Source organism: Chenopodium quinoa, unplaced genomic scaffold (genome assembly GCF_001683475.1).
Source record: "Chenopodium quinoa cultivar QQ74 unplaced genomic scaffold, ASM168347v1, whole genome shotgun sequence".
Lineage (NCBI taxonomy): Eukaryota > Viridiplantae > Streptophyta > Magnoliopsida > Caryophyllales > Amaranthaceae > Chenopodium > Chenopodium quinoa.
This window is the reverse complement of record NW_018744143.1, coordinates 270,600-291,829: the sequence shown is the minus strand read 5'-3', so window position 1 is coordinate 291,829 and position 21,230 is coordinate 270,600. Positions and strand designations below refer to the sequence as shown.

The 21,230-nt window shown below is 30.5% G+C and overlaps 1 protein-coding gene across 3 annotated transcripts; it reads left to right on the top strand.

Moving 5' to 3' along the window:
• Positions 1-278: 278 nt before the first annotated feature.
• LOC110693149 (sesquiterpene synthase-like) lies at positions 279-20,688 on the top strand. 3 transcript variants are annotated; one of them, XM_021870270.1, is made up of 9 exons: positions 727-853; positions 6,511-6,560; positions 6,817-6,975; positions 11,061-11,334; positions 11,450-11,822; positions 11,929-12,147; positions 12,259-12,397; positions 12,513-12,761; positions 20,438-20,688. In XM_021870270.1, the coding sequence occupies exons 2-9, from the start codon at positions 6,555-6,557 to the stop codon at positions 20,672-20,674; spliced, it is 1,656 nt and encodes a 551-aa protein (XP_021725962.1). In that variant the 5' UTR covers positions 727-853; positions 6,511-6,554; the 3' UTR covers positions 20,675-20,688. The 3 variants fall into 3 exon arrangements, with proteins under 3 accessions (XP_021725961.1, XP_021725963.1, XP_021725962.1); XM_021870269.1 differs by lacking the exon at positions 6,511-6,560 and having other exon boundaries at positions 279-853; XM_021870271.1 differs by lacking the exons at positions 6,511-6,560; positions 20,438-20,688 and adding an exon at positions 13,201-13,450 and having other exon boundaries at positions 280-853.
• Positions 20,689-21,230: the final 542 nt, after the last annotated feature.

The following is a 21,230-nucleotide window of genomic DNA, read 5'->3' as shown; positions in this document are numbered from 1 at the left end:
TTGGCCTTCTTTTAGAGTTGTCAATCGTAGTATATAGACTGTTACTAACTTATTACACCGTATATATTACTCCGTATTCCGTAACATCTAGATGACGAGATATATGAACCTTTTGTTTTTCTTTTATTTTTTAAAAACAATCTAATTTTCTTGCCAAAAAACAATTACAATTTTAAAAATAATTGGCATAAATCATAAATTTTATATGTGGCTAGCCACAGTGGTCAGTCATTAAGAGGGTTATTTCTTTTAGTTTTATAGGGGTTATTTGATCAATGTTTAGGGATTACTTTGTTAGTGTTACAGGGATTAGTTCGTCAATATTATAGAGGCTACTCGGTCAAGGGTTACTCGTCAGTATTTTAGAGGCTACTTTGTTCTTTTACAAACGACCATACGATGTGGCCAGCAACACACAAGACGCCCTATGATGTTTTACTGTACTCACTTAAACTATATTTTCTCTATTTTCTTTTAAATACAACACACTTTCTTAGCACGCACTTTAAAAAAAGATTTAACAATGTAAACAGACACATTAATCAAAATAATTTTTAAATGTAATAACTCACCCTTCTCTAATTACAGCGTTCAAATATTTAATGGGCCTTATACAAGGCTGGCCCGTTTACATACTCTTATCCCAATCATCATCATAATCTTGAACAAAGGAAGAAAGAAGAGGAAGAAAATCGTTCAACACTTACGCAACTCTACTCCCTCACACAAATACACACTTGAAGAAACTGCAAAAGTGGCAATGGCTGCTCTTCAAAGCTCCTTTACTTCTCTTTCTCTCTCCTCCAACTCTTTCTTTGGTCAACGCCTCTTTCCTTCTCCTACCTCTCTTCAGGTATTTCCTTTTTTTCGCCTAATCTTATTTTATCTTTATATTCCTTTTTCTGGGTTCTAATTTGGATTCTTTTTACAGTGAATTTGGATAAACTCCGACTCTTGTTTTACACCTTTATTAAAACTCTCTCTGTTTTTTAAATACTTGTTCTATTTCTCCATGCACGGAGTTTTAGGAGAAATTAGAGAAAGTAATGAAATATATAGGTAGCTTAGTGGGGAAGGTGGAAGAATAAAAAATTATATAAGCAAAAGGAGTTGAGAGAATCGAAGAAGAGCGAAAATGAAATTGATAAAATATAATTTATGTTGAGTCCACTGGTTAAGAGAAATGAATTAAATATTTTAAAAGCTTTTCAAATAAGGAAATGGAGCAAGTATTTAAAAACGGTCGGAAATAAAAAGTGAAACAAGTATTTAAAAATGGAGGAAGTAGTAACAAAATGTAATTACTCTAATTCTTGTTTATCACAATAAAGTATGGAATTTATCTGAATTAATTAAAGAAATCGATCTCTCTTCATTTTTTATTCTTTTTTTTAAAAAAAAAAAATTACCGTTTTTACATGAATATAGAAAAAATATATGGAAATATATTGCGTCCAATAGGATTTGAAACTATACCAAAGGTTTAGAAGACCTATGTCCTATCCATTAGACGATGGACGCTTTTGATTCTTATTTTTTAGCATTTTTTATTTTATTAAAACTATTTTGGAAAAAAGAAATTTTACCAATTTTGTGTAAAAACTGAAATTTTGTCAAAATTTTAAGAAAATATTTGATTTAAAATTTTTGAACAAGTATCTTGTCCTTTTATTATATGAAGTGTGTACCTTATATAGTTATATGTACCTTATGGACATGTACCTCTGATCTTCTAAACATACACTACGTACTTTATAAATATATCACTTACTTTAAAACTTTGTAAATAATCAAAATCACCATATTTTTAGAATTGTTTTATTTTTATAAAATAATATATATTTGGACATTTACTTTATTTGTATATTGGATATACCTCATAGTTTTAGGGCAGGTAACTTACACCTTAATTCAGTACTATACCTTATACCATAAGGCAGGGGGGATGCAAGGGGGTTCAAGTGGGTTCATTGAACTCACAGATTTTTTTTGAAAAAAAGTGAAAAGTTTAAGGTTTTTTTTTTTTTTTGATAAAAAGGGTTAAATAAAATTTATGTGTAATACAAAGCAAAATGTTACTGCAGTGGTTGCTAATAACATGCGCTCATCTTATTTATTAGCTATTGGAGATCTACGGTTCAAACCCTTCATAGCCACAATATTTTTATATTTTTTGTTTCTTCACTCTATAAGTAAGTTCGTTCAATTTTTTTATTTTTTTTCCTAAATTATTTAATTGATAATTAGTGATTGCTATTTTACTAATTTATATATAACTGAATAATAGCCAAAATAGTTTTTGTAATTTTTTTTTTCTTCACTCTATAATATAAGTAAGTTCGTTCAATTTTTTTTTTTTTATTTATTTTTTTTTTTTTTTGTTTTTTTAATTTAATTGGTAATTGATGATTGTTATTTTACTAATTTGAAATATAACTGAACAATTGATTATGAATATGTGGAGTTAGATACTTGCTTGTTGGGGGGTTTTAATAAATGATTGATATAAACTCAAATTGATGTCTTGATATAGTAAAATAAAATTAAATGTTATTGATTTGTCGTATAAAAGCTATAATTTACAATGTTACAATAATACTCCTTGATAAAATATATAATTGTATGAATTTTGCTTGATGTTATTGTAATTTGGGGAGTTTTCAGTTTGCAACATGAGTTTAGAGTTTTTTGGAAAACGTGCGGGGAAGTCACTGCACAAAAGTCATCTGCTTGTTCTTCACTTGGTTTAGATCGAGATGATATATAGACACACTTCCAAAGTATGAAAACTCAAAAAATGCTTTTGTAGTTTTCTATATATATATATATATATATATTTTATGTTTCTAAGTGCAATTCATTTGTAATCCGAAATTTGAACTTATGCATTGAGACATTAATTAATATATTTTCATTCCTTTATTTTTACAATTTCGAACCCACAAGTCAGAATTCCTTATATACGCCACTGCCATAAGGACATGCATGTGCCTTATATAAATAATACGAGTATATAGTATTGATTTATTGCATATCCATTTTAATTAAACCCTAATCATTTAAGGTTACCTATATATTAATTGGGAGGTCCCATTTAAATATTACAATATACACCTTTCAATATGAAAAATAATTAATTCAAACACCTAACCATTTCATTCTCAACTCTGTATTTCTTATTCATAAAACATTTTTATCAGTTGAGATACCCAATAATATTTTGTATACTAGTATTGTATATACATTTCAAACATTTAAATAAAAAAAAAATGGTCCCTCTGTCTCTTAAAGTTCGTTTTATTCTGATTTTTTTTATTTATTTTTGTGAGACAATCACAGTTTAAATAGAAAAAATTCAAAGGCAGATGGAGTACTTATAAAATTCGACATTAAATTACAAAAAGCGTTACAATCTAGTGGACCTTAGTTTTCAAATAACACCAATTTGAATGTTTGCTACAATGATAATAAACCTTTTTTTTTTTTTTTTTAAGAAATAACCAACTTTATTTTTAAGATCGGAGAATGTTGTCATAATCAGTTAGTCGATAATATATGCGCTAAAAGGTGCACCAACAATGGCAACATGTCATATTTTTTTTGTTGTGTCCTTAGTACGGATTTTTTTTTATTTTTCAAAATTTCTTTTTAATTTTGGAAAGAAAAATATTAGGAAATTAATTTTATAAAAATATCTTTGTTATAATGTGCAATAATATATATGTTAAAAGAGTGACACACCAGCAATGACAACATGTGATTTTCTGATGTGTCCTTCATATGAGTAATTTTTTATTGTTTAAAATTTCTTTTTAATTTTGGAATGAAAATTATTAGAAAATTAATTAAAAAACATCTTTATTATTATTTGCAATAGGGTCTGTTCTATTTAACTTATTTTCATTAATTTTAGGTTTAATAAGCAATAAGTTTAAATAAATTTTGTTGAAGAAAAATAAGTTTTGATAAGAATTACCCAAGTACAAATTAAACTAAAATAAGTTTTTAATAAGTTCAGATAAGTCCATTTAAGTTCACATAAATGAAAATCTAGTAAATAGTATATGCGTTTTAGATTTATACACATTAAGCTATTAGCTATGTAAGAAAAATTTATAGCTTTTAATTAAGAAATTGTATGCTTGATGAATTGTTTTTATTTTAAGAAAGATTTTTATCCACCAAGACAAGAAATAATGTGTATAGAATTTCGATCAAATTTATATAAGATTCCTACTGTAAGAGCCAAGGGAGAAGGAGAGTGAATAGTTGGTGTCCAATTTTTGAGTTACCTAAATTGCCCCTTAAAATTAAATAATGTTAATTAAAGATTCCAATTAAGCTATATATAACAGGAAAATTAAAATAAATAATCTTCATCAATCAATCAATTTTGATGAAAAGGGGAATTTCTAAAATGGTGAAAATGAATACTTCAAATTGAATACATTTTGGAAAAGAAAAAAAAAAAAAAAAAAAAAAAAAAAAAAAAAAAAAAAAAGTAAAATGGCAAATTTAAAACGCACATAGTTTAACATTAACATCCTTTAACGAGAATGTATCACCTTTAGACGTGATTTACAATTTCTTATACAAGTATCGAGCGAATATCAGCTTTCATTTGCATTAAAATATGTGAAGATTTATTACAAGAATATATTTTAATATCGGAGATAGTATAAACTACATGTTTCCCTTTAACATTTAACTCTTTATGTAAAAAACACCATTTGACTCCAATTCAATTTTTAATTCCATTTTATTTTTGATGTTGTTTCCCTCCGATTTTTTCTAACTTTGCATTGTACAAAATACGCTAAATAGATTTTTTTTTTTTATTTATTTTTTTTAAGTCATGTGTCAAAGTCACAAAAAAAAAAAAAAAAAGTTTTCAAAAATCAATCACGCACGCATCTACTTAAATATTAAATATTCGAGGAATGAAAATCTCAAAAATTAAATAAAAAATAAAAAATATCTGATAAAAGGGATAAAAAAAACTACAAACTATAATTTCAGGATTTAAATTAAATAAAATTAAAAATTATCTGTTGATTTTAAAGATTTCATCTACTTAAATATTCTAGGAATAAAATCATAGAAATTTATTTTAAAAAATAAATTTTATCTTTTTTTTAAATAACTTACAAATAAAAATTCAAAAATTCACTAGAATGGACAACATATTTTATAAATTTCCAAAATACATACCAAAAAATGAAATAAAAAAATTCAATTGGGATTTTATTGAAAAATGTATATTTGAAAAATCATAGGAATTAAGGTATTAAAAAAATAGAAAATATTATATGAAAAACTGTGCATCACACGGGATTAATCTAGTAAAAGATCTATGATAAAATGTAAGACAATATTATAACTTGATTTAAGAGCCAAAGATGAAATAAACAGGTAGGCTTAATTTATTCACATGAATAATTAAAAATATCAATTTCCCTAATTTATTTTTAAATATCAAATCATATATCTAATGTGATAGTATTTATTAAATTACTAGACTAGGAAATAGAAAGAAAATGTTGCCAATTTTTCGCCAAATTCTTTTAACATACTCATTGGGCCAAATTTGTAATTTCAAAATGGTCATTTGGATAATTCACATTTTTATAATAAGTCATATATTTTATTAAATACATGAAATAAGTAGAAAATAAATATATTTTGGAAAATTTAGTCACGATAATATTAAACAAAAATTTTCAATTAATAATTTAGTGATAAATTAATTATAAATACTAAAAATCATTGTACATGACACGAGATCCAAACTAGTAGATAGATTAGAGCAACTCCAATGGTAAGTTAATTAGCAAATTAGCTGCTATGCCACATAAGATTTAAGCTTATCTCTTTTGTATAGCTAGTTTGTGCTCCAATAATGGTTAGCTACTAGTTTGTGATTTAATTGAGTCTTAATTTGTTAATTAGCTTTTTCCATTTAATTTTATGAATATATTCGCCTATCTTTTTGCTTGGCAAGTTTTTACTCAAGCAAATTAGCTTGGCAAAACTAATTTGCTTGACCAAGCTAATTTAATTTTTTAGCTCAAATGGTCAAGCTAATAGTTAGGGTATTTTCTAAATTGCAAGACAGCCATTGGAGTTGCTCTAATACACTAGCTAATATTATATTCTAGAAGGTTATATAGAAAAAATTCGGAAACTATAAGTTAATACTCAAAGTTGAGAATACAAATACATAATGTATTCATAGTTGTGCACCCGTTGTAATGCATAAATAATTTTTTTCGGCCCAAGAAGATAGATTAATAACAAACTATGTTGATATATTTATCCCTAATTTAATAAGCATTTACATATTAGTGAATATGGATGGTTTATATTTAACTATTTGGCTTATTAGTGCTTATTAGTTGCCTATGTGGAATAAGTGTCGTTATTTCGTAGATTGGTGCAAAAATCAACTTTACATATTATTAGTGAATATGGATGGTTTTTATTTAACCTTCTGGCTTTCTTACTTGCCAGTTAAAAGTGAAGGTCATCCACCATGTCTTATATAGTGTCATATCATGAAGGTTGGTTCTTCAAACTCATGCTCGTTGTTTGTTACCTGTTTGAATTATGTCTTGGCGTCTTGCCATCAATTTCCGAAGGGATGTAAAATTAATTCCAATTTATTTGTTAACCCATAATATAATAAATAATTTGAAAAGGGTTTCAATTTTTTTTTTAATTTTTACAAGGATTATATTATTCTCAGTGACGTAGATTTTGAGCCACCCAATTATTTTTTCATTGCGCTATCTAGTCATTTATTTTTCCATTATGCAGCTCAAGCGCTGGGAACGGAAGGAATGTAAACCAAACAGTCTCCCAAAGCATCATAATGTGCAGTGTATGAATGAAACAGCAGAAATTGTTCGTCCTCTTGCTAATTATCCTCCTAACTTATGGGGCGATCACTTCCTTAACTATGCTCCCCCGAACGAGGTTTTTATTTATTCTTCTTATTATTATTAGTTTTTGTTTTTGTTTTTATTTTTATTTATTCTTATTCTTATTCTTATTATTAGTATTTTTTTTTTTGAGATAAAATTATTATTATTATTATTAATAATGTTAATTAGTGTGTTATTCCTCAAAAAAAAAAAAAAAAAATGTTAGTGTGTTACTTCTCGTTTTGTTGTTACTAAGGACTAACCGTAATTTGTTTTAGTTTGTTAGATTGACTTTCTCTTGTTTACATGTCTATGAAGATTCACACAATCACCAATTGATTCGTTACAAAATCTCAGCTCCTTTAGCCTTTAAACTCTCCAAGCCTCCTTGATGGATATCTCAAAACTCTGTGAACTAACAAAATTCATAAAAGTAATCATATCATTTATAATTAATACTAAAATAGCAATCGCTGACATCATTGTATCATAAAATTAGACCTATATCAGGTTGTCATTAAAATTTTTCCCTCCAAAACTATAAATGATGTCATCATTTTATAATTTTATTTTTTTTCCTTTAAAATTTTGTTTGGTTCATTATTACTCTGCATTACTCCCTCCGTTTTTAATTACTTGTTTCACTCTCCATTTCTGGCCGTTTTTAATTACTTGCTCCATTTTCTTATTTGGAAAGCTTTTACAATATTTAATTCATTTTTTCAACTAGTAGATCCAACATAAATTATATTTAATTTATTTCATATTCTCTCTCCTCTAATTCTCTCAACTATTTTTGCATTTTACAATTTTTTATTCTTCCACCAACCCCACTACCTCCATATTTTATTACTTCTCCAATTCTTCTAAAACTCCGCACGGAGAAATGGAGAAAGTAATTAAAAACGGAGGGAGTAGTATTAATTTCTGACAAACAATCTAATTTTCTCTAATAATAATAATTTTTTCCTCTCATTAATCCATTTCATCATTTAATTTTTCTGTGAGCTCTAAATTTTTTTAATATTTGACTTACTTTGGGATTTTTTTTTTTTTTTGTTTTTAATTTTGATATCAAAAAATAAAAAAAAATTATTGGGTTTTTCTATATAATAACCCTCTAAATTCCACTTTTCTACATTGTGCCCCTCCATTTAGAACTTTCTACATTGTAACCCCAAAATACATTTAGTTTCTATACAGTAAACTTGTCGTTATCTCGCCGTTAACAAATTCTGTTAGTGGGGCCCACTCTCCACTTATTAATATTTTTTATCGATTTGCGTGTTGAAAATTGTTGTATTAAAGGTTTTGGGGGCTATTTTGGGCCTTAATGAATCAAATTGAGCTCAGATTTGGCAAAAATTTAACGTAAATGCCTCGTTTTGCGTATTAAAAACGTAAACACACAAATCAAGACATTTCTTAATACGCAAAAAGAGGCGTCTACATGTTTTTTTTTTCCCAAATCTAAGCTCAAATTGGATCCTTAAGGGCCAAAATAGCCCCCAAAACCTTTAAGAGAACAATTTCCAACACACAAATCGATTAAAAAATATTAATAAGTGGAGAGTAGGTCCCACTAACGGAATTTGTTAATAGCGGGATGACGACGCAAGGTTACTGTATAGAAGCTAAATGTATTTTGGGGTTACAGTGTGGAAAGTTTTAAATGGAGGGGCACAAGGTAGAAAAGTGAAATTTAGAGGGTTACATATAGAAAAACCCAAAATTATTTATTCAAATCGTGCATCGCATGAGAATAATCTAGTATCACTAATAAATAAAGCCAGTTCTCCCCGCTAGGTCACGAGACAACGACCCTTGGCGTTACAATTTTTTGTCAAGTGTCGCACCACGTAAGCAACAAATAGGTATTATTGTGACACATATATATATGATGCTAAGCAAGTGAATTGTTGATAAATTTGTAAGATAAAATATTTCAAGTTATCTATTTACAAACAAAACTACAAAAAGTAGACTATTATATAAATAAGCGATATGATATTGTATATTTAAATATCCTGCATTATCAAAAGGGATTATATGACCGTATTTAATATTTAAGCCAAAAAAAAATTTTCCAAATATTATCAACCATCTGGGCATTGCCCTGGCACAAAACTAGTCACTAATAAATAAAGATGAGTCCCGTAACCTGGCCACGAGACATCTACACTAGACATTCTAAATTTTTGCTAAGTGTCCCAAGAAGACAAGTAAGCATTTATATTTAATATGAGGTATGTATATGATGCTACATAAGAAAAATATGAATAATTTATTTTGATTAAAAAATTATTTTAGGATTAGATGTTATTTTAGAGTTTTATTTTCAATAAAACTTCTCATATCTCATATGTATAAAATAAAATGTAAATTTATATATCAAATCACCAATAAATATAGTCAAGTTTCGCAACCAGGCCACGAGATATTGACATTTGACAATCTAACTTTTCACCAAGTGTCGTACTACATAAGCCACAAATAAGAATTAATATAATATGTATGATGCTACGTAAGTGAAATTCGGATAAAATTATTAACTATGATGAAAAAAAAAGTAATTTTAGGATAATATGTTTTTTTAGAGCTTTATTTTTGTAACACTTCTCATGTATAAAACAAAATGAACTTTAAATAAATATCTTTATAAATTTTCTATTATTACATCATAAAATTCTTTTTAAAATGTTTTTCAAAACAAGATTCATTTATGGTATACTCTAATTGATTAAAATAAGATATTGATACTTGACATTTCAACTTTTCACCACGTGTCGCGCCATATAAACAACAAATAAGCACTAGTATGATTCTAAGTTAGCAAAATTCAAATAGGTTTTTTTTAAATAAAAAGTTATTTAAGAGTTTTATTTTCGATAAAATTTTAATTTTTAAAATATACGAAGTATAAAATAAATTATCACTTTCAGTAAAAAAATCTTATAAATGTGTTATTTTTACAACTACTAATGGTGATATATTTTTATATTTTACGAATATAATTGTTAAGTGATCATTTATTCATGAGTAGATTGATGAAGTAATATAGATATTACCTTGTTAACATCAACGATAATTATGCATCTGCAGTGGTAATATTTTTTCTATTTTACAAATGTAATTATTAGTTGATCATTAATTCATAGATAGCATATTGAAATGATATAGAGATGATTATACTAATTTAACTATAAAAATTACACCGTTGTTTTCACATACGGAGTGTGTTTTTATAATATTCATTGCTCTTATTCTTGCCTAAACTAATGGTATCATACCACAAAATATCCTAAATTAAAAAGGATATGTCTTAGAATAAAAATATTATTTGTATCAATGACATGTGTTAAGAGTTAGTACTTGGGACAACAAAAGTTTATCCTAAAATTCAATAAACAACAACTAACAAAACTAGTATCTTATAAATTTGTTATTTTTACATCATAACATTAAAAAGTTATTCAAAATAAGATCCATATATGGTATACTCTAATTGATTAAAACAATATATCGATACTTGACATTCCAACTTTTCGCCAAGTGTCGCGCTATAAAGACGACAAATAATTATTAGTATGATTTTAAGTCATTAGCGAAATTCAAATAGGTTTGTTTAAAACAAAAAGTTATTTAAGAGTTATTTTCTATAAAATTCTAACATTTAAGATATATAAAGTATAAAAGAAATTATCACCTTCAATAAAAAATCTTATAAATGTGTTTTTTTTACAACTACTAATGGTGATATGTTTTTTATATTACATAATATAATTATCAAGTGATCATTCATTCATGAGTAGATTGATGAATTAATATATATATTATATTATTAACATCGACGATGTGATGCATTAGTAGCATACGCATGATGTCAAAGATTCGCATAGATTTTTTAGGGGGATTATAATTTTTACTTATTGATAATTAGAGATTTTTAACAGATTAAATCTTGTATTAACTAACATGATAAAAAAAAAGTGTAATTTAATTTAGAACGGAGGATGTATTAAGTAACGGATGAAATGTATAACAAGACCATTAAAGTCTTTTGAAAAGCAACTACTAATTATTGTAATATTAATTTTGTTTGTATACCAAATAATGATTTACGTACTATTGGCCTAGGTTACCCAAGGTCTAATGGAGCAAGAGGCAGATGAGCTTAAAGAGGTGGTGCGCAAAGAAATTTTGGTCGTTGACAAAGACACAAAAGAAAGACTTGTATTTCTAGATGATATACATCGACTTGGAGTTGCATACCATTTTGAAAATGAAATTGAAGACACTTATCAAAAGTTCCACAAGAAGATGTATGATGATAGTTACTATGAGGATGATCTTTACTATGTTTCTCTACGATTTCGTCTCTTACGACAACATGGATTCAATGTTTCATGTGGTATGTCACTATTTACTTCACCATTACATTGTTTTTGCATAGTTTTATTTCAAATATATATATTAGAAGATACTCCGTCTTATATTAACACGGTATTTGTTTGTATACAAAACAGATGTATTTGAAAGCTTCAAATGCGAGAATGGAAGTTTTAAGGATAGCTTAGCAAGTGATATGCAAGGACTATTGAGCTTGTATGAAGCATCATATCTAGGAGTGCACGGAGAGAATACACTCGATGAAGCTCGTGCATTTGCTACTACTCATCTAACCTCCTTTGCTAGACAATTAAGCTCTCCCATGGCCGAACAAATAGCCCGTTCCTTGAAACTACCCCTTCATCGACGTAGTATAAGGCTAGAATCGTGGTATCAAATCTCATTCTATGAGTCAAAGTCTTTCCACAATGAAGCTTTGCTGAAATTCGCAAAGTTAGATTTCAACTTGCTTCAAATATTGCATAACAAGGAGCTAAGAGATCATACTAGGTAAATATGTCAAGTAACTTATAGATAAAAGTGATTTATCTTTTTAGTGTCAATATATATATATTATGTTATGAAATTTCTAATCTATTGTTTTTCCTTTGCTAAGGTGGTGGAGAAGTCTAGATATGGTCACAAAATACCCTTTTGCGAGAGACAGAGTGGTAGAGGCCTACTTCTGGATTTTGGGTATGTACTACGAGCCTAAGTACTCGTATGCAAGGATGTTGTTTAACAAATTGTTCAACTTTATATCCGTCATAGATGACATCTATGATGCTTATGGAACCATTGAAGAGTTAAAAACCTTCACAGAAATGATTCAAAGGTTCGTTAACATAAATGTACCCTATGAAAGTTAAATATAGTCCTCCTAAATCAATATTTTCACCTGATTATTAAACTAACTAGAAATTTAACTTAATTGATGAAATAATAGGTGGGACAAAAGTTGCATCGATCAACTTCCAAACTACATGAGAGCCATTTCTCAAGTTATCTTTGATACGTTTGAAGAAATTGAACAAGATTTAGCTTTGGAGCAACGATCATACGCTGTTGATTATCTCAAAAAAGAAGTACGTTCATACATACTAAAGCATAATATAATCTATATATTATTATTGTCTGTTTTCCTAGTGAAATTATACATGCAAGAACTAACATTAATCAATGTCTTATTTTATTTGATAGATGAAAGCTATATGTCAATCTTACTTGCAACAATCTGTTTGGCATCATCAAAATGTTGTTCCGACATACGACGAATACATGAAAAATGGCATTATAAGCTCCGGCTATCTCTATGTTGCTACTGCATCTTATCAAGGCATGGGGAAGTTGGCATCAAAACATGCCTTCGAATGGGTTGACGAAAATACAAAGGCTCTAAAGCCTTCATGTATACTTGCCAGGCTCTTGAACGACATTAGTAGCCACAAGGTATTTACATGTACTCTCACTTAACTAAGATGCACAACAAGATAAGGGGTATCTACCAACGGCTCAAAATCATCAGTAAAGTGGTAATTATAAAAATGTTTTAAAATAAGGTATTCAAGGCTACGAGTAAGAAGTAGACAAAAGATTGAAAAGATAATCTTATAAACAATGGAACAAATTTAGTGTGCCGTGATGTAAATCACTAACTTGAAAATGAAATTCTAGCACAATCTAGAGCTCAATTGTATTTTCCAGCACGTTTCCTAAGAGCATTCACATCCATTAGACTCCTCATAATTTCTCTCTCCTCACCTCATTAGTGCACGTCACTTTCTACTAACTTTATTAATACCCTTCCCATTTTACATTTTCATATCTACATTCATTAACCTCCCCATTTACTTTCTCTCTCCTATTTTTGCATGTGTATTGGTGGAAGGGAAGCACCAAAGGTGGCCCACAAATGAGATTTAGGAGCTTCGCATCTAATTAACCTCCCCAAAAATAATTGTGGGATGGGGAAGGAGCACCATTGGTGGGGAGGTCCCTATATGCATATTTTGTCAAATGAATGTGGATGCTCTAAGGTTCACTCACCACTCTCACTCAAAGACACTTTTGGGTGAGAGCTGAGGTTGGAGTCACATAAACTTATGCCCAAATTAAAGAAGATGAAATGTGTTTAGCTATTTTCGTGTGTTGTATCTTGTATGTATAATAACTTATTTTCTCAACCAAGGAATATATATAATCCACAAGGTAACATGAAAGGATGAAGAAGATGAAAGACAAAGAGATTAATCAAAAATTAAGAGAATTAACCAACCCTTAAACATCCATTAAGAAAGAAGTTAAGTGGATGTTACAAAGGTATTCAACAAAAAGAACTAGAATGCTAATAGACATGGAAAAAGTCTACACCACAACCTATCGTGGGCAAACCAAATAAGTCACAACCTATCCGTGGAGTAAACTGATCAAGTTCTTCTTTAACTCTCTTTACTCCAACAATAAATTGTCGATAACGATATTACCAAAGGCTATCCTTCGGTAATTGACCTTCGTAATAATATCGTTTGTCTATAAATTCCGATAGTGGCCGTCATTAATTTCTAACAGCCATGTGGTCTGTTTTTTTTTTTTTTTTTATTATTATTTTTTTTTGCGCCAACTAACCGTTGGTAAATCATTTTTTTGAAGCAAAATCAACTTATTAATAAAAAGTCATACGTCATCTACAAATGAAATCTGAATTTACAAATACATAAATTAAAATCAAATAAAGGTTTCCTTTATCAAAGCTACAATCATTGAATAGATCTTGCATTGTGATACATCCCTTGCATAAAGCGCTGAAATATAAACCTTTTTAGAGAGACGGTCTAACGATTTGTTGTAGCCATAAGAATGATTTTCATTTGATTCACTTGAACATATTTGAAAATTTGACAACCGTTGTGGTTCTGAACAAATTTTACCAACGAACTAATAATATGACAAAAGATGATTACCTTTTATATGAACTCTAACCCGCAAAAAACCTCTAAATAAAAATAAAATACTAAACTAACAAAAACTAACTTTACCACCATATTAAGACACTCCACTATAAAGAGACAGACACATATTTACACTATGTAGATTTATCGAAACCTAAATTGAAAAGCTAAAGAAAAGCAAGAAATAGGGTAGGAAATAATCAAATTTTCTTCTAGTCGTTGGTAAACCATAAAAATAATATGAAATTAATTAAATATCTTTCATTAAATATTATAAAAGTTAAATGATCTAAATACAATGAATATTAAGAATTAATTCAAGTTATTGAAAATTTATAAAACTAAAAATAAAATAAAAATTACAATTATCTCTAAGCTAAAAAATTTAATATGAAAAAAAAACACTAGATCTAAATACTAACCAAGATATCAAAATGAAATACTTACGATAAAATCACCAAAATTAAAGTCTCTCATGATAACCTCCAAAAAAATTTGAAAAAATAAAAATTAAAAATCCAACCTTTGCACTTTCTTCTCTTAAAAATCCAACCTTTTGTTTATCGCAAAAAAAATTCAACCTTTACCCCCTATCTTCATCTAAAGATTCATCACCTATTGATGACCGGTTTTTATAAGTTATTTGCCACGTGTCAACTTTTAATAGGTCTATTATTTTTTTTGATAATTAAAAAAACAAAAATAATTAAAAGAAAAAAAGGAAATCAAAGACCCAGCCCCCCTTTATGGCCAAATGACCACCCCTACACCATCCTGATCGGAACAGCGGGCCCACCCCTTGTCCCTCCCCATCCCCACCTCTTTTTCCCGGCAACCCAACCCACTATCACCACTGCCGTACTCGCCACAAAACCCACCACCTACAACCCCACAAAACCCACGAAATCCCACAAAACCCACCACCTACAAACACACTACCAAATTGAGCACAAATTAGCGGTGGCGGAGCTTTGAACACGACCGTTGAAGGCGACCTTGAGGGCGGCGTTTGAACAAATCTTCTGGGTTGGTTCGAAAAACGGAGGAATGAGTTTCTAATTTGTTTGTGGGTCTTTAAATTTCTGGGCGAAAATCGAGAAAAGATGGTTTTTTTTTTGGTGGATTCTCGTCGAAGAACAACAGAAGTGGCTTGATTTCAAAAATGGCGAGATGAAGTTTATGGGTGTTGATTATCGCACCAAGAGAATAGAAATCGTGGTGGGAGTGGGGGCTGCCGGGCTGCAGTCAATGGAAGTGGTTGGAGGTGATTTTGGTTTGGTTTGGTGGTTTCGGCTTGGGGTGAAGGTGAGGTGGTGGTGGTTTGGTTTTGGTAGGGTGGCAATTGAGGTGGTGACGGTTAGGAGGTGGCTTGGTGGGGAGGCGAGCAGAGGCTACGAGGTGCTGATGCGGCTGTGATGGAAGTAGGTGGCTGGTAGATGATGACGGTGGCGGCACAAGCTGATGTAATTGGGTGTTGTTGTGGTGGGTTGTTGTGTGGTGGAGGAAATGGAGGCGAGGTGTGCTGTGTTGTTTCCATTTTTGAGAAGAGAGGAGAGAGAAAGAGGAGGAGTGAGAAGGGAAAGTGAGATAATTAAAATAAAATTAAAAAATTAACCTGTTTAATAGGTTAAAGGTCAAATGGATTTTCAGATGAAGATAGGGGGTAAAGGTTGGATTCTTCTGGAATAAACAAAAGGTTAGATTTTTAAGGGAAGAAAGTACAATAGTTAGATTTTTAATTTCTATTTTTCCTATTATTGACCTATTTAATTGACCGTCGTAAAATCCATCGATAAATGCACATTTTTTTTAGTACAATGATGACGATTGATAATCACGTAGTAAGGCATCCAACCACCCTGTATCCAGAATTACTTGTTAATTGATTTAACTTTGATCCCAAAACTAATATAATATTAGGTAATTATTAATATTAGCCTTATACTATTGCTTAATTTTAATGGTAGCCAAATTTTTTTCTTCGATTATCTTTGATAGCCATATACTTTAAAAAGTTCTCAGTCGTGACTTTAATGATGTTTTTCCGTTAAATATCTATTAAAGGGGATGGGTAGGGTCTCGGGGTTGGGGTGTTGGGGTAAATCGGCGGTGAGGGAAGCCTGGGCGCCGGGCGTCGTGAGGGAGGGGGGGGGGGGCTGGTGGGGAAGGGTGGTTTTATTTTTTTAAACAAAAAGTTATTTAATTATTAGAAAACTAACAATGATTAATTTTTTTTTTTTTTAATTTTCTTAATTGAAATAGTTAGCCTTGTTTGAGTAGTAAGTTAGATTTAACGTAAAAATTATTATTAAGGTTACGGTTGTAAAATAGTGAAAGTAGAGGGCTACTAAGGATTATCAGTAAAAAGAAAAAAGTTAACTATCATTGAAATTAAGCCATAGTAGAGGTATCATTGAAAATTTTCCTAAAATATTTAACATACTTTTTAAAAAATATATATGTATATATATGTTACTAAGTGTACCGGGTGATACAATTGGTTTTAATATTTCGTTATTTTACTGTCTAATAATGAAAATTTGAAATCATAACTTGTTAAGTAATTGTTTGACATTTGAAGCAAAAACTTTTTTAATTTTTGGATTAAAAAAAAATAATTTACAGTAATATAAGTAATTTAAAAATAATTTACATTTGAAGGTATAATATTGCTTGTTAACAATAAAGCTGACGGACGTATAACTACTTGTCTAATGCTACTAAAGAATTATACAAGTAAATTTGCCTTTATTACCATTTATTTTGAAACACTTATCAATGATGTAACACCAGGTTAATGTCCATGTGATGCACGGATTTAACCAAAAAATATTACGTAAAGTTGTATATTATTAAATAATTTTAAAATCAATATGTAGCTTACTTGAACAATAGTGTTTGATACTCAGCTTCGATCCTTAATTTAAAGGTTCATAGGAAGTGGAGATCAAAAGAAAAACAAACGAAATAGGGGATGGAATAAGATGAGGTGAGATGAAATAGAGGTGAGAGAGTTTAGCTCGATAGTCAAAGCGATCTTTTGGGAAAAAGAAAATAGTAAAATCAGTTTATTTTTCCCACCCCAATTAGCTTTAGATTAGGAGAGAAATTTTTTATAATGAAGCTGTCACGTGGACAATAGTGATGTCAACGTGATATGTTTAAGTAACAATTTATAGTAGATTCTTTATCCCTACCTATTTAAAAGAATGACTAAACACTTATGAATAGTGTTGAGACAATTATACCCTCCTTGAAATGTTTATTTACATATATATATCTACTCTTATATTATATTTGTTACATTTATGAATATGTTGAGATAATTATGCCCCTTAAAATATTACTCCATTCAATTTTTATGAATATTGTTGAGACAATTATGCCTATGTTTATTTCGGTTTTTTTTTTTTTTTTTTTTTTTTTTTTTTTTTTTTTTTTTTACGTATTTCCCCTTATTAATGCTTGCAACAACTTAAGTTGTGACATAAGACCAACTAAAAAAAGCTGCCCGTGTATGTTTAGTTATGACGCGCGCATTGTGCGTGTTAGCTGCCCTAGTTAAAAGTAAAAATTTAACTCAAATAAGTGTACTGACAAATAAAATTATTTTTTTGTGACTGAAATATTTATTTTACAACCATATATGATATACAGTAAATTCTTAGTGACAAAATTGCCAAATATATACTCCCTCCGTTTTTTTTAAACGCTTCGATTTTACAGACACTAAATTTTAGGATGTAAATTGAATAAAGTATTAAAATTTTGTGTAGGTGGAATTCATTCGGAGATAAAAATTTTTAAATAATAATTAGTTGGACGATGGTTATTAAAAAAATAAAGGATGTGAGAGGAGCGGAATAATAATAATAATAAATTTTTTAAATAATAATTAGTTGGACGATGGTTTTGGTGGAGGGACCTCGTCTCGGCCTCTATGTCAACGTTGAGAAAACGGAAGTTTTCTGGCCCTCGGAGGACCTCGTAGCCGTCTCGTAGGTGTCTTTCCTCTAGATATTGCTCATCCTGTGCATGGTGTTAAGTTGCTTGGTGGTCCTGTCAGTGCGAATTCCTCTTTCTGTTGTGAGCTTGTTTCGCAGAGAGGGTGTCGAATACCATTGTGCTAATGGATGTTGTTGCTAAGCTCAATGATCCCCAATGTGAGTTGTTACTTCTTCGTGCGTGTACTGGGGTTTCCAAACTCTACTTTGTTACCCACACTTGCCCCCCTCGTCTTTTTGAAGCGGCCCAGACTTCTTTTGATGTGGCTCTTCGAGTTTCTTTGGAGCACATTGTAACTGCTTTGAGGCCTGGTTTTGGTGATTGGCAATGGCGACTTGCCACCTTACCTTTTGCTTATGGTGGACTGGGTGTCTATTCAACGGGTGATGTTCGGCACTATGCTTTCCTTGTGTCGTGTTTGATGTCTTCTGGTCTTCAGGCTACGATTCTTAGCAATTCTGGTATTGTTGGTCCAGAACCGGCCTTCGATGGTGCTCTTAGTCTTTTTAACAGGACTGTGGAGACTGACCTTATGAGTAACCCTAGTGAGATCGCTGCCCCCAAACTCATGAAGAAATTGGCAGATATATATTTCACGAAGGTCACTGCATCTACATAATCCACTTTTTCTCTATCTCCGCGTCAGGTTGCCTTATAGAAGTCCCAGCAGAGGGATCACACTTCGGCCTGGTTGCGAGCAGTCCCGATATTAGGTTTGGGTCAGACTATGAATGGTAAGACTTACCGTTGTGTTCTTTGCTACCAGTTGGGTGTTCCTTTGTTCTCCGTTTCGACACCGTGTTCTGCTTGCTCAAGGGTATTTGATGGGAATATTTATGGAGATCATGCAATGTCTTGAGCTGAGATGGTGGGTATTAAACATCGACACAAAATTGTTCGTGACACCCTTGTTGATATTTGTTTTCGGTCTGGGATTTCTGCAAGAAAGGAGGTTAACATTGGATTGATTGGAGGGACGACAAGGATCTTCGACCAGCAGATGTGTTGCTTCATTCCTGGGATAGAGGCCTTGATGTATGTGTTGACTTGACGGGGTCTTCTCCTTTGACTCAATATAGGTTGTTTGACTTCGTTCCTGGTCGTGTTGTGTCGGTTGCGGCTCAGCGAAAGCTGGACAAGTATGGGGTGCGTTGCAGGGCTATTGGCTATGGTTTTCTTCCTTTCTCCTTTTCTTCATTGACGGAATTAAAGAAGAATGATGTTACGTTGCTGAAGCGGGTTCAGGCGTTCGCTAGTTATCAGGATATTGGTGCTCGTGCAGTTACTCATATCTTCAACGGGATCCGGTTCGCTATAGCTAGAGGGGTGGGGGCCCAGATTGTATCTCGGCTCCCCACTAATTTCTTGTAAATCGATTGACTTTGTAGGTTTTTGTTATTTTTAATTTATATAATAATAATAATAATAATAAGTGTGGGAACCATGTGAAGATGGAGATATGATTAAAAAGATGTATGAAAAAAAGATGTTGTCCAAAAAAAAAAGGAAGTAATGCATTTACATAAAAACTACCGCTTTAGAAAATGATGCACAAATATTTAAGTTGATTGTATGTAAAAGAAATAAGATGACCAAATAGGAAATCATATTATACAAATATTTTTTTTAAAAGATTTTGGCAAAAATAGTCACGAAGTATAAAATATTAGGATAATATTTTAGTTGCATTTGTATGTATAGAAGAAACAAAAATAGAAAATTCATATTATCTAGATATTTTATTTTGGCAAGAAAATAGGATGGATGATTTTGGAGGGAAAAAAAATCACTATGAAGTGACACGTGTTATAGAAGTGACACGTGTCATTTTTGGTGTCTGTTTTAGTATTATTTTATGTTATTGATGATTGGAATGGTGGTTAAAAACATGCACTTTTTTTTTTAAGTGGTCACATGTCTAATCCCTAGCATGTAGCAACAACGTTGAAATACTTTCTAATACTTCCTCAGATTTCATTTACTTGCAACACCAAGATTGCACGTGATTATGTTACTTAAAATATTAATTATAATTAACGATTAGTTTGAAAATTTACTATCTAAGCCTGTTCTTATTTTATTTTTTTTTCTTAATTCTACCACTTTTCATAATGGTTTTACTTGAATGCCTTCAATCCAATATTATTATTTCATTTTGATGGATTTTTGCAGTTTGAGAAGAATAGAAGTCATGTTTCATCTGCAATAGATTGTTACATGGATCAATACGGAATCTCCATTGAAGATGCTTCGAAGGAGCTCCAATTACACATTGAAGAAGCATGGAAGGACATGAATGAAGAAATAATTGGGACAAGAATTGTTCCAACGCCTATATTACTTGCAGTTGTCAACGTAACAAGGACATTATATGACTTTATCACCCTGATGAAGATGGCTATACTATAGGCCAGTTCTTGAAAGAAAAAGTTGCCACTATTCTTGTTAATCCTACTAATATGGCATAATAATTGAATCAACTTTGTTGGCCCGTATTCCCAAAGAGCCCAAAAGACATAGGGCACATCAGAAGATCAAGCCAAATAAAAAGAGATCAGTTCAAGATGGCGTGATTCGCACAAGTATGGCAAGAAGATCAATTAGTCAATCAGCTAGGATATTGTGATTGATATTGCAGTATTATTGCTCTTGGATATTGTGATTGATATTGCAGTATTGATTGTTATTACCCTTAAAACCTTAAGCAAATTCCTAGACCTACCCTAGTCTAATTAATTTGGCGCCCACCGTGGTACAGAGCTGTGCAAAGACATGGAGGTTCCTTAAGGGATTATCTTAAGAGGTTCATCGGGTAGAAGGTTGGGATTCATAAATGTGATGCTCCCACAACTATCGAAGCATTCAGAAGAGGTCTGCTGGACCATAGCGAGCTCTATAAAGAGCTGACCAAGTATCCCTGCACAACCTTTGAAGATGTCCTAGCTAAAGCAATGGCCCAAGTCAG